Source organism: Podarcis vaucheri, assembly GCF_965113315.1.
Source record: "Podarcis vaucheri genome assembly, chromosome: 3".
Classification (NCBI taxonomy): Eukaryota; Metazoa; Chordata; class Lepidosauria; order Squamata; family Lacertidae; genus Podarcis; species Podarcis vaucheri.
In genome coordinates, this window is record NC_138761.1 from 95,764,357 (window position 1) to 95,778,605 (window position 14,249).

Genomic DNA, 14,249 nt, shown 5'->3' on the forward strand with positions numbered 1-14,249 from the left:
CCCAGGCCAGAGATTTCCCATTCCTGGTTTAGAGATGCAGTATCTGTCCGATAGTTCTGGAGAAAAAGCCACAAATTGAGTAAGTCATTGGGAATTTCCCCGCAAGTTTGGCAGAAACAGATTGATGTTCACATAGGAAGGTACCTGACAATACCTTCCTTAAGAGCCCCTGCTACCCAAGGCCCATCATCCAGTAGCCACAGGAAGTCTGCCCACTCTAGCTAGGACTGATGAGAGTTGGGAATTCTCTTAATATCCAGAGAGTGGCTTGTTTGCTACACCAATCCAGGAGGATTCCCTGCCTGTATAATTGGGGAAACCCTTTGAGGCAAATTGACAAGTCATTGATAATGTACGCACTTTGGACTGGATCTTGCAAGCATACATTGGTTTTATGATTGCTTTGGTTCTTTAATTTGCACTACTTGGCAACAGCCCCCATCCACACACCAGCTTGTAGTAAGTCTTCTCTCTTCATGTTAAACACTGTAATGCTTTCCACACAATAGGAGTTCCTAGGTAGTATTTACCCCATAACGCAGTGCAGGGCACTTTGCCAATGAATGACACCTTGAAATACTGTCTTCTACCTTGATGCTAAGGGATGCGGGTAGCACTGTGGTCTAAACCACAGAGCCTAGGGCTTGTTGATTGGAAGTTCAGCAGTTCAAATCCCCACGACAGGGTGAGCTCCCGTTGTTCGGGTCCCAGCTCCTGCCAACCTAGCAGTTCAAAAGCACACCAGTGCAAGTAGATAAAATAGTTGCCACTCTAGCAGTCAGGTAAACGGCGTTTCCGTGTGCTGCTCTGGTTCACCAGAAGTGGCTTAGTCATGCTGGCCACATGACCCGGAAGCTGTCTGTGGACAAACGCCAGCTCCCTCGGCCTATAGAGCGAGTTGAGCGCGCAACCCCAGAGTCGTCTGCAACTGGACCTAACAATTGGGTACCTTTACCTTGGTGCTAAGACTAAATTGATGTTACTCATTCCTCGGTAATGTACAACTGCTACAGCAGATAAAGCCATAGAAGGTTTATTTCCCCCAAGCATAGATTTAAACCATGTAAGAAGCATTGTGTTTAATATAAAGCTTTTATTGACTTAAAATAGGTTCAAATCATACAAAGTTTTCATGGCCCGGCTTGCTCAAAAAGGTGTATAGATTTGCATTGTACAGATTCAGCGCAAAACACCATTTTTGCCTTTTCCTTGCTCCACAGGGAAGTAGAGAATGGCTGCTTGCTTTCACATATTTGGAAGCATTTCCGAAAGAGCCTTTCAAAATAAAGGATTGTACATTTATGCTTTCTGAACTGTGACGAAGCATTGCCGCTCTTTTCCAACTGTCCTTCAAAAATGCCACTGAATCCTGGGTAGCCAGCCTAAGCAGCCGTTTCCCCCAGCTCCGGCAAGTTTATAATGGGGGTTTATATTCCTGGAGTTTGATGTGTATTTCAACCAAAACAAACCCATTCTTGCAGTTATTTTGGAAATGCTTAAAGCATTTATGTAGGCTGTTGTTTCTTTTACAGGCACCCATTAGATATTGAGAACCAATAGGAAGCTGGATGTGTAAAAGAATAAGACCCCAATCCAAAGAAACTTAGCTATTCTAAACTATTATTGCAGCCCATGAAACTTGAGAAGCAACTTACTACGCAGCAGGCAGGACCAATAGGTTTACTGAGCAAGTAGAGGAGTTAAAACTCCAGTTGTGTGCGAGAAAGAGCACACTGTAACGTCAGAAACAGAAGCTTCAGCTATGAAACTGGCTGATGCAAGAGCAACTAATACATTTAAGGGTGCTACAACCTCATACCCTGGAACAATGCTTGTATCATACGTAACTAGAATTTGACAAAAAGGGACGCCACAGCTGCATTTCAGTTGGGCAACAGATATTTGATGGGAGAGTGAGAGGCATAAGAAGTTGCTTTAGTATTTCAATAATTGTATGTGGGCACACATTCGGCAATCCATTAAAAATTTCTTATAAAATACATCAAAGTGTATGCATGCCAACAAATATCAAAACTTTTATTGAATTCATAGTGGCAACTTCCTTTAGTATGTGAAACATCAGCAGTTTCCCATTAAATGGATTGCTGATTTACTGAAGCTTGGTGATAACTTTGGTCCTAATTTACTGTCTCGTATATTGGTTTCATTCTTTCTTTCGGTCCAGACCACTCAAAATAGACAGAACGTCATCTTAATCACTCTTCTTTGCTGGCTTCCTGTAGTGCAGTATAGTTGCTGTGACCCATATATTCAGAGCCATCATGACTATGAAACGGACCAAAACTGTGGGAGGGGGGGAAGTGTTTAGTTAAAAATTGCTTTGTTTTTCTCCATTTTACTGTAACTTAATTTACTATATTTAATATATTTCTAGTTAGTCTCTCGTAGGATACACACTCTCGATACAGGTTACGATCGATCAGTAGAAGACAACATTAACATTCTACGATTTATAGCAGTAAAAACTGTCAGTATTAAAAACAGTTACAGATAACAGTTCTAAAAACAACAACAACAACAACAACACAATATTTTTTAAAGCCCCAAAGCATTTTCTTAAAGGTCTGTACCATACAATTTTCCCTGTAGAGGGCATTCCAGAAATAAAGAGCCACCATGGAGAAGGCCCTGTCCTTGATGCTAACCTAACCACTTTTACTTGCAGACCAGAGCGCACGGCTTTGAATGCTAATTCTTCAATCCTGGGAAATGGTAGTCTTTCATATAGCCTGGCCCCAAAGCATTTAAGGGCACATGTGGCTAATACATGGCCTTCTCGAAGCTGCTGAATTACGACTCCCATCATTATCCTGACCACGGGCCATACAGGCTGGGATTGATGCGGGTTTTAATTCAGCAACAGGTTAACTACCCCCGCTTTAAGGTTTTAAAAGGCCAATATTTGAGCCCAGAAGCTAAAAGAAACTTCCAGGTACAGTGGTGCCCCACAAGACGAATGCCTCGCAAGACGGAAAACTCGCTAGACGAAAGAGTTTTCCGTTTTGGAGGTGCTTCGCAAAACGAATCTCCTATGGGCTTGCTTCGCAAGACAACAATGTCTTGCGAGTTCCTGCTGGTTTTTTCCCTTCCCCCCCTTTTTCTAAGCCGCTTATCAGCCGATCCGATCAGCAGATAAGCCGCTAATAGCGCTAATCCGTCAATGGGCTTGCTTCGCAAGACGAAAAAACCGCTAGACGAAGAGAATCACAGAACGGATTCTTTTCGTCTTGCGAGGCACCACTGTATAATCACAGCTATGCCAAGCTGACCTCACAGTAGCTACTGAAATACCTGACAACTGTGTTAATTTGCATGCATCCCACAAGGCAAAATTCACACACGGAAGGCGACTTCTGTCTACAGATCCCCTTAACTGCAACATAATGCGCAGTGCCGGTAGTGAGATGCACTGCTGGATGCAAAGCACACGGTTGCCATCCACTCCTGCAAAGTGGCAGATTGATTGGAATGTACATTTCCACCTGCCTTGTCAATATCAATATTGAAAGTGCAATATTAATATAAATCACTTGAATTGCAGAATTTATATGCAGAGGATTTTAAGTCAAATTCCCACAGTAGATGCTTCTAATCCTTTCATTTAAAATGCAAAGAACAGGTCTGAAGAGACTGACTTGTCGAAAACAATTCAAGCATTTCCCCCTAAAGAGATACAGCATAAACCAGATATTTGCAAGAGTCTGTGTCCCCCCCCCCAAAAAAAAAACCCATGTCTTTGCTTTATTATATGCCAGTGAAACAAAAAATATGTAACCAGGTAGCATAAAACCATCTGCACTACTGCTATTGATGGAAATGTATCAGTGTATTTGCTGATCAGTTAAGGACCCTTTATTTTATTGTTCTCAGCGAAACAAATTTTAAATTGACACACACACAAATCACCCGGCATTACAATATTACCTGTAACATCCTTTGTTGTCATTACTGTTGTAAATATTCTGGCTGCAATTGGAAGAGAGCATATTAGCACACTTTAAACAGGCAAAAGGGGAGAGTCGTCAAGCAAATATACTGGCCTTTTGAAACCTGTGGTTTCCCCAAGATAAGTGAAATGGCTCAGTTTAGAACCACTTTTACCCCCTACGCAAGATGTTTCACTGATAATTCTGCATTCCTCCGATGTTTCTCCTTCCATGTGCGATTCAAAATTTTGTTTCAGATTAAAACTGCAAGCAAATCCAGCCCGTTTAAGTAAACTTCGTTCACTGTGTGTAGTTTCTACACCACTCCCAGCAGAATTTCCAGTGCAGACGGCACTCACAGTACAGATGGCGCCCACAACTTCCATTCATTTTCTCTCTGTATAAGGATATAAGGAACCGTCTCCAAAATGTTATTAGGCCGACAAACTTTTAATTTCCCTTGGAATTCCTTTGAGCAGGAAACTCAGAAGTTTGCATTACACAATTTTTGGAGGCAATTCTATTTCAGGCATGAGCTGCTCCCATCAAAACAAGGATGTGTGTTTTCTGGGGTGTGTGTGCAGGGTCTAAAGCGGGAGTTTGCACAGGGTAATTTGAATTAGGAAATGTTCTGATGCTGGCATCCTTGTTTTATTTGTATTTAGTAAACAAAGCTAAAAGTTTGAGAAGCTGCTTACTTGCACAGGTATATGTGGCTAGACTCCAAGTCGTGGCACTCACTTGCCCGGAATCTCTCGTCCGCCAAAGATATCGAAGCTGCACAAGTTTACTTGCAGCACTGATTACAGTGCTTAAGTTCTGCAGGGAAGGAAAAGGGATAGAGTGGGAAGTAGTGGGTGTGGTGGAAAACTGCCCAATTCAGGATAAATCAGCTGCTTTGGAGAGTTTTAACTCTGAGCTGAGATTTAAGTCTACTATAAACTTCTGAAGACTTGACAGCTCAATCACAACCACATCCACTCAGAAGTAAGTTGTACTGAATTCGGTGGTGCTAACTCCCAGGTAAATGGGGCTAGGATTGCAAACCCAGGAGTGCATATTTTGCTTAATCCCAAACATTTAAAATACAAACATAGTCAATCTCAGCCCCTCTCCAATCTTGTGAAGTCTACCTATAACTTTATAGTAGTACAGATTCAGCTCTCTTTATTTAAAATAAAAAAATGTAATTTAGGAAAGCCAGCTGCAATCTGAATGGCTCTTTCAACACTCATAGAGGCAAGAAATGGAATAAAGAATTTGTTAAAATGGCTTGGCTCAGCAAAGGTTTCACTTGTCATAGTTTAAGCTCCTCCTCGTTTTCCATAAGCAGCAGGAGAATGAGCCTATGAGTGATTTTCAGGAGTAAGAAACGCTGCAGCAATGCATAAATGTTTTATAATATACCATATTTTCCCGTGTATAAGACTAGGTTTTTCCCCTAAAAAATAATGTCAAAAATTAAGGGACATCTTATATACGGATATTGCTGAGGGTGGACTGTGTATTTTTGAGTCCCCCAAAATAGGGAGCATCTTATACATGGGGACGTCTTATAGACGGAAAAATACGGTATATCTTAATCCAGGTGAAAGGGGGGGGAGGGGCATTCAACAGCCAGGTCACTGGGTTCTGGCTTTCCAATCCACCACCTTCCCACAGTACACATGAAAACTTTACACCAAGAACTGGAACCATTCAACAATTGTTTCCCAAATTTGGGGTCTGTTTTCAGACTACAATTCCCATCATCCCCGACCACTGGTCTTGCTAGCTAGGTATGATGGGAGTTGTAGTCCAAAAACAGCTGGAAACCCAAGTTTGGGAAACACTGCATTAAACAAAAGAGACTTTGCTGAGCATGATGTGCATGCCAAGCTTATGACTCAACTAGCCCATGAGAAGCTTGTGGGCTGGCAGCAAGAAATTCAAAGCTACTTTGCCCCTCCCTGTTCTTTTTACTTCCTGCCACACTGAGCTGTGCCATGCTTTGGCTTAGTGTGTCATCCGAACCTGAGCTTATGTTCCAGCTCGTTCCTTGCTAACCATGAGCTGTAGCCACTGTTTATTATTCAGCTTGTGGTTAGTAAGGAAAGAGCTTAACCAACCTGGGTTAGCTCAGTGTGGTGCAGGATTTTAAAAAGTCAAAAGTGGCTGCAACCTTTCCTCTGGAAGCCTGCGCATTCACGCAATCTGGGTGAGCCAAAGTTTGGCTTACCGTGATGTTCAAACCGGGCAATAGGCGCGTTTCTTCCAACTACTTACCATAGCCAGGTCCACTATCCATTTCTGCAGGGTTAGCATGTACCATCCTGCCACAAATCTAATCTTGAGGTTAAGTTGCATAAGGATGATGGCAATCAGGTGGACACTTGGTAGTTCACTGGGTTAAATGCATTTACAGCCTATCTTCTCAAGGTAGCTTAAGGAATGAATTAAAAGCCAATTAAGGAATTACTAAATTGCAAAGGTAGCCTGTAAAAATCACAACATAGGGTTTCTAGCCCCAAGGCTGTAAATTTTGTGATTGGATACACCACTCTCTGGCAGCCATCTTGTGAGCTACGCCTCCCAGGCAGCCATTTTGCGCTGGTCCCCAAAACACACTCAAAATTCCAATGTGCCCATAGGCCCAAAAAGGATGGCGATCATGCTGTAAAAGATAGGCAATGCCTCATCATGCCAGAACCCAGAGGGGAATTTGGACAGGGTGCTCATTTGAGGGGATGGGGTTTAATTACCCCTTATGCAAAATAAGCAAATTATGCAAATATTCTTATGTGCAATGTATATAGGTTGCTCTACCCTGGTAGAGTTTTGATTTTAATTATAAGCACGGCACATAAGCTAAAAATAAAAGAATCCCAGGAGTTAAAAGAAAGGCTGTTCATGATGGACCTGAACTTTTCCCACAAAGTCCTTATATTCCATTACAGTGAATCAATTGCAAATGCCGCACCTTAATCCACCAGAAAACACCGGAATAAGAACCTGGAAAATGTGCACATCACATCAGGAATGTGTGCTGGAAAACAGTTGCTTCATTCAAGAAGATGGAATACAAAAAGAACCAGCAGAAATGCTATATAAATGGAAATGAGCAAACAGATAGTTAAAAGGATACATGGCTGTGTAAGGGAAAGCATGCTTCATTTTGCCACCGTAATGAAGAACAAATAGCAAAAGAATGACATCTGAAACACAACAAACGAAAACGTTGATCGTGAGCGAGAGAAACAAATGATGCTGCAATATTGGTGGGTGGGAGCAATGTACTACCTTGCGCGATGATGATAGGATATTCTATATACGTTGACAGAGGATAATTGTAGTAACTCATATACCGCAGGCATACGAGGAAGCTGAAAGGGAAAGGTACAATTTCACTTTGCACCTTAACCGCTCATGATCTCCTAAATCCACCTCTGATAGGGGTCAGTTACAGAGGGCAAGACATGACTTAGCCCTTAATAACACAGGGCATGAATAAACCTAGTAATATCTGTGGGTTACGAAGCACAACTGCACTGGAGCACAGAAGGGCTGCGTGGTACAAGCTATACCTTTAAAGCACATTCGTTCCCTCAAAGAATTCTGGGCACTGTAGTCCAACCTTCAGAGTTCTATTTCCCAGCAACCCTGAAACTACAGCGCCCAGAATTCTTTGAGAAGAAGAATGTTTCGCATGTGGTTAATAGGTACAGTGTGTACACACACACACACACACAGAGCTAATGATTTATTATTGCTGTTTTTGCTTTCTGTGTTTTATTAGCAGGGCTGTGGTTGTAAAGTCCACAGCACTGGAATAAGGTGACTATTCTGTGCAAAACAACCTTAGAAGTACCCACCCAACCTTAAAAGAAGAGATTTAATAAAACAGACCATATCTTTTAAATACCGTACATAAAATACATACATTAGGGCTTGTGGGAAAATCAAACCTTCCGCTCCAGGGAGCTCAACCCATTCTGCAGAGAAGAAGCTACCTGGAGCCAGTCTGCGATACAGGGAATGAAATCTGCATATGCTCAAAGATACTACTTGTTACTTCATTTATTTACTTTTTCAAAGTTGCCCAAAGAAGGGAAAAGAAAAGAAAAGAAAAGAAAAGCCGTTTGGGCGCCATCATGCAAATTAAAGCTATGTTTACGTCTCTTGAAAACAGGAGCCAAGGCTCACATTTCTCTTCCGTTTTCAAAAACGGGCTCAGCCCTGGAACTTTTGAATCATCTGGTAGGAGACAGGCCACACATGATACAGCAATCATAGAAATGTGGAGTTGGACGGGTCCCCAACGGTCATCTAGTCTCACCCCGTGAAATGCAAGAATGCAGTTGAGTAATCCTGAGAGGACACAGCGCCTGAAGGCGAGACCCGCCCTGGAACCCGACCTATGCCAACTTGAGTTGAAAGCAGCTCAGGAAATGAAAACATAACGGGGAGTGCCTTGCCTCTGGGCGTGTTAAGAGTGCTTTCCCCCTCCCAACACTAAGTTGGGAAAGACCTCGCGTGCTTTGGCGCCAGGAAACTCTCAAGAAAGAAACGGGAGGTCTCCCTCTTCCGAAAGCCAAGAGAAAAACGAAGCCCCAGAACTTAAAAAGATCCCTTTACTTGCCCACTCAGCTCCAGCACCAAACTCTCCAGGCTGACTCCCCGGGCGGACTTGGCAGCCAGCAAGGCGGCTCCCTGCGGGACTTTGAGCACCCCGCAAACCAGGATCGTGCTCCAGTTGGCCACGTCCAGCAGCAGCGACTCCGGCCCCATGGCTGTGCCCCCTTTCCTCCGCCCCCCAAAAGATGCTGCGGATGCAGCAGCCCCGGCCGCCTGCTCGTCTCCCTCCTGCTTCCGCCGCCCTGCAGCGAGGGGAGGAAAACGCCCAGTGGGAGGAGAGATGGGGGGGGAGGCGGCGCGTCCTGGGGGGCGCCTGTTTCTCCGCTTGCATGGTGCGCGCGGACTGCAAAAAGGTATTATTGTTGTTTTTTTTATATATATATATATATATATATATTTGCTTTCGTAGATTTTCACGGGTACAGGAATGCAGGTTTTGGTGTCTTCGGGTGTCTTCCCGTGTAAGAGTCGGGGTGTCTGGGCGACGTTTCGACGAGGTCTCACTCGTCATCTTCAGGCTGGTGCTTTCGGCTTCTTGTAATTCAAGTAATTAAGGAACAAAAGAAGAAAAGGCACACTAATCTAGGAACTTCCTCTCTGCCCAGAACGTTGGAGGCTATACACCACACCCCTCAACAGCATTTATAGGAACTCAAACACCAGATTCTGCTCTGTTCCAGTAACAAGAAGCCGAAAGCACCAGCCTGAAGATGACGAGTGAGACCTCGTCGAAACGTCGCCCAGACACCCCGACTCTTACACGGGAAGACACCCGAAGACACCAAAACCTGCATATATATATATATATATATATATATATATATATGCTTTCGTAGATTTTCACGGGTACAGGAATGTAGGTTTTGGTGTCTTCGGGTGTCTTCCCGTGTAAGAGTCGGGCTGTTCCAGTAACAAGAAGCCGAAAGCACCAGCCTGAAGATGACGAGTGAGACCTCGTCGAAACGTCGCACAGACACCCCGACTCTTACACGGGAAGACACCCGAAGACACCAAAACCTACATTCCTGTACCCGTGAAAATCTACGAAAGCAAATATCTCACCTCTACGGGGAGGAAACCTTCCAGCTGACAAGAACCTACGAGAAACTAGAAATCCGAAGCTCTGTTCCAGTAACAAGAAGCCGAAAGCACCAGCCTGAAGATGACGAGTGAGACCTCGTCGAAACGTCGCACAGACACCCCGACTCTTACACGGGAAGACACCCGAAGACACCAAAACCTACATATATATATATATATACACACACACACACACACACACACACACACACACACACTCTCTCTCTCTCTCTCTCTCTCTCTCTCTTCCCTTTCCCCCTCACTATTGTAGTGATAGTAGTGCAGTAGTAGTGTATCTAACCCTCCCCCCCAGAGCTAGCTGCGAGGGCGCAGATGGAAACGAAAAATCCTATTCCCAGATTCAAAGGCCGCGCCCACAATAGGAGGAGGGGGGAAGCCTCACGAGTTAACTCCTTCGCATCGCCCTGCCGCAAAAAAGCAGGCTGTTTGTTATGCAGTTGGAAAAACCCAGTGATTTATTATTATTATTTAAATCCATTTTGTTGTTGTTGTTTTAATGATGTGCCCGTGCTTGATCAAAGCGCCGTGCGTGGCGGCGCAAAATGGTTGCAAAAGGAAAGAGGTTCGTTCTTAGTACCGTTATAAAGAAAAGCACTGGGAACAACTGTTGTCAGCATCACCTGATGCAAAGCAGGGCTTACCCTCTTTCAGTTGCATTACAGTGGTACCTCGGGTTAAGTACTTAATTCGTTCCGGAGGTCCGTTCTTAACCTGAAACTGTTCTTAACCTGAAGCACACCTTAGCTAATGGGGCCTCTTGCTGCCGCCACACCACCGGAGCACAATTTCTGTTCTCATCCTGAAGCAAAGTTCTTAACCTGAAGCACTATTTCTGGGTTAGCGGAGTCTGTAACCTGAAGCGTATGTAACCTGAGGTACCACTGTACTCCTTCCCCACCTCACAGGTAGGGCGTGGTCCCCCCCCTTATGTGTTTCACGGCAAAACAAATATCCAACCGGTTATGTTTTTCCAATTGTCCTGTTAAGCTGCACCTGTTGAATTTCTTTTTTGCCAGTCAGCAGAGGAGTTCTAGAGGGGGGAAAATAAGGCAACTTTGGAAGTTACGCACAACTTGCAGAATTATTCGTATGTTTATGCATAGGTAAGTCCCAGTGTGATCTTACTGCTTTGGAAAGTGTGCATGGGGCTGCAGACTTGGGTTGCAAGCCTATTATGTGCATTTATTATTATTATTATTATTATTATTCATAATAATAATAATTTCATTTCTATACCACTTTATATTTTAAAGAAACAATCTCAAAGTGGTTTACAACACATTAAAACTTCAAATAAAACAACCCAGAATAAAACAAATTCAAGCTTCAAGGAAAATATTTCAGATCCTTCTCTTAAGTGACATTTTGCTTTTCTCACATTTATTTACCTACTTAATTTATATAGCTGCCCATAGCAGAAGTGCTCTAAGAGGACAGTGTGGTGTAGTGGTTAGAGTGCCGGACTAGGACCTGGGAGTTCAGGGTTCAAATCCCCAAATGAGCATGCTGTTGCATAGGATCAGACAACTCAAGTCTGAGGAGAAACACCGAGTACTCAGCTAGTCACTGTAAGCTCAGGTGTTTTAACAACAGCTTGATGAGTATATGCTAGCTTGCAGTGTTGTATATTTCTGCACTGTAAAGGGCTTCCACCTAACGCTGTCTGTCAAATAGCCAGTGGGGTGGCCCCCCATATATTGTTGGACTCCAGTTACCATCATTGCCAGCCAGCTTAGCTAATGGTCAGGAATTATGGGGGTTGTAGGCCAAAAAAATGATACAGAGAGTGCCACATTGGCTATCTCTGATTTGTTTCCCAGGTAATCCTGTGGTTCTTCAGAAGTTGGTGGACTACAACTCCCATCAGCCCCACTCAGCACAGCCCGTGGTCAAGGATGGTAGGAATCATAGACTAGCACATCTGAAAGGTCACAGGTTCTTCCCCCTTGCTGTTGAAGATGGCTTGTATTTTCACTTTGTTCTTTGGCAACCCTAGAGTACAGTCCAGACACATTTCCATTTGCAATGACACGCCATAGGTTTATTGGGACTCAAGTATGTCTGGAATCCTCACTGTCTGATTTTGAACGTTCAGGAAAACAAGGGGAGGCTGGTTGAGAGAACGGTAGTCTTCACTTGCTTAGAAGCCCACCCTTATTTGTGCGTGCTAGGACTGGAATTCAAAACCTGTTTCAGGATTGTGTGACTCTGCGCTACCCCCACTTAAGCCCTGCCCTTTCCCCAAATCTGACTGTAGGGACGGGTTCATCCCTGCGATCCTAACCCTCCTTGATCTGTAAGTAAGCCCCATTGAATTTAGTAGACTTACTTCTGAGCACTCATGGTTATGATGTTCCCATAGTTTCAATTACCCCATCTCGTTTTGCTTGGCTTGAAACATAAGATTTAGCTTTAGATTACATATGTTTGCTAAAGCAGCTAGTGGGACATGGATGTGTTTATTGAAATGGAAGGGCAGCCTGATGCCACCTTCGATTGCAAAACGCTGTCTGTTGCATCCAGGTTTCTATTGTTCTAGTTCAGCAAAGATTGCCAGTGTCGAAGCAGTGATTCTTCAACATCAACTTTATTGGCCAGGTCATGTTGTTTAGATGCCTGATTATTATCTTCCAAAGGCAAATCTTTAAAAATGTACTATAAATACTGACAACAAGCGCTCCAATTGCAGAATAGGTAAAGGGTAAAGGGACCCCTGACCATTAGGTCCAGTCGTGACTGACTCTGGGGTTGTGGCGTTCATCTTGCTATATTGGCCAAGGGAGCCGGTATACAGCTTCCGGGTCATGTGGCCAACATGACTAAGCCGCTTCTGGTGAACCAGAGCAGCGCACAGAAACGCCGTTTACCTTCCCGCCGGAGCGGTACCTATTTATCTACTTGCACTTTGACATGCTTTCGAACTGCTAGGTTGGCAGGAGCAGGGACCGAGCAACGGGAGCTCACCCCATTGCAGGGATTCGAACCGCCGACCTTCTGATCGGCAAGCCCTAGGCTCTGTGGTTTAACGTACAGCGCCACCCGCGTCCCAATTGGAGAATAGCCTCTACCAAAAGGTGCTGTGGACTTTGAAGAAGCACAAACTCAGGACGAAAAGGAGAAATGAGCTAAGAGGAAGGCACGTTTGGCAAACCCTCACCGTGATCAGCTCCTGCCTGGAAACCTATGTCCCCACTGTGGAAGGTGAACGGATCCAGAATTGGCCTCCACAGTCACTTACGGACTTACTGTTTAAGACCATATTCATGGAAGACAATCTGACAGTGACTGCCAAAGAAGAAGACGCAGCAGCTTGCAACTCACAAGCCATGTGAGGTCCAGAGCCCCAGCTTGCCTGGCCAAATAGCAATTGAGGAAAACAATACACAGATTGTTGCCTTTACTATACATGCACAGTGGTGGTGCTCTCTGCTTTTTTCCTTCCTTGCTGATCTTTAGCCAGCAGTACTTAAAAGCACATTAGTCACAGAGCTGGATTACTGCTAACATTATATGTAATTTAAAAGCTAGAGCAGCGAAAGCTTTTCCTTAGCATCATTTAATCTTCACTTCCTGCTGCTGTTGATTCCCCCACGCAATACCTTACAGCTAAGAGCTATATCCTTTGAACGAAAAGATCTTCATTCAGATTAGTCTGTTCTTTCTCCACAAGCTTTATATTGCCTGTTTGTGTGAGCATGTCTGTCGTATACTTAAAATCAAATTATTCTTTTTTTAAAAAATGCCTAAACCAATAACTGATGGAATAGTTCGGTACACTTACATTTGTCTTCAGAAGATTACCAAGAACAGTCCTCAGCCTGTGTAGCACAGTAATTATAACCAACGTGTCACATTTATTTTCCTAAAGAAATTAACAACTGCGTATTCCATAGCTTATTTTGTATCTGAACAGGCTAGCAAGATCCACCTGTGGCTGACTTGTTATGTACTGAAGTTCTCACCCTGGGCCAGCAGGGGGATACTGTAGATAGCTTTCACTCAGGTCCACATATGCAAATAAGGGATTGAAAGTGACGTTCAGTGATTGGATAGTTACAGAAGATGGTTACTGTTGCGTTCTAGTGGAGCTCTATATAAGCAGGCTGGCTGAACCCTTCAGTTCAGTTCTGTTCTGGCCTGTGAATAAACGAGCTGTTTGAAGAATCGCTGTGTCGTCTGATATGTTCACCCACAACTTAACATGACTCTTGGTTTGTTGGTTGTTTGGATGGTTTGTTTGGGGGTTATTGTTTTGAATTTTAAGGGGTCAGGGACTGCTAATCCATAACAAGGAAATAAAAAACCTTCCCCAGTTTAACGGAAAAGGGAAACCCAAAGGCTGAACTGTTTTCCTTATGAGGGAGAGTTGGAAGCCCCGTTTTTTGTAGTTTAGGAAAAAGATGACTAAGAGGAGAAAAAGATGACTAACATGAAAAAGTTATTATAGTGGTGGGGGACCCTGTGACCCATCAGCCCTAGCTAGCATGGCCCAAGCGCCATTGCGGGGGGGAGTTGTTGCCTGACATAATAAATTGATATTGAAATGAATTGATGGGCTTTTGGACATATAGTGAAAAATGCAAAATT

At 43.8% G+C, this 14,249-nt stretch overlaps 2 protein-coding genes across 2 annotated transcripts in view; one reads left to right on the top strand and one right to left on the bottom strand.

Moving 5' to 3' along the window:
• Window positions 1-1,073: 1,073 nt before the first annotated feature.
• Window positions 1,074-8,714, bottom strand: SLC66A3 (solute carrier family 66 member 3; the record flags this gene model as incomplete). Its single annotated transcript, XM_082218396.1, has 7 exons — window positions 1,074-2,304; window positions 3,946-3,987; window positions 4,646-4,766; window positions 6,213-6,270; window positions 7,072-7,141; window positions 7,227-7,309; window positions 8,566-8,714. The coding sequence occupies 7 exons, from the start codon at window positions 8,712-8,714 to the stop codon at window positions 2,213-2,215; spliced, it is 615 nt and encodes a 204-aa protein (XP_082074522.1). The 3' UTR covers window positions 1,074-2,212.
• LOC309529927 (uncharacterized protein) overlaps window positions 8,713-14,249 on the top strand; it is a gene marked incomplete at its 5' end in the record, with an annotated part of 57,011 nt that continues 51,474 nt past the window's right edge. Inside the window, one exon of the mRNA XM_082218404.1 lies at window positions 8,713-8,914. Within this exon, the coding sequence (XP_082074530.1) occupies window positions 8,713-8,914 (202 nt within the window). The remainder of the gene's footprint in view (window positions 8,915-14,249) is intronic.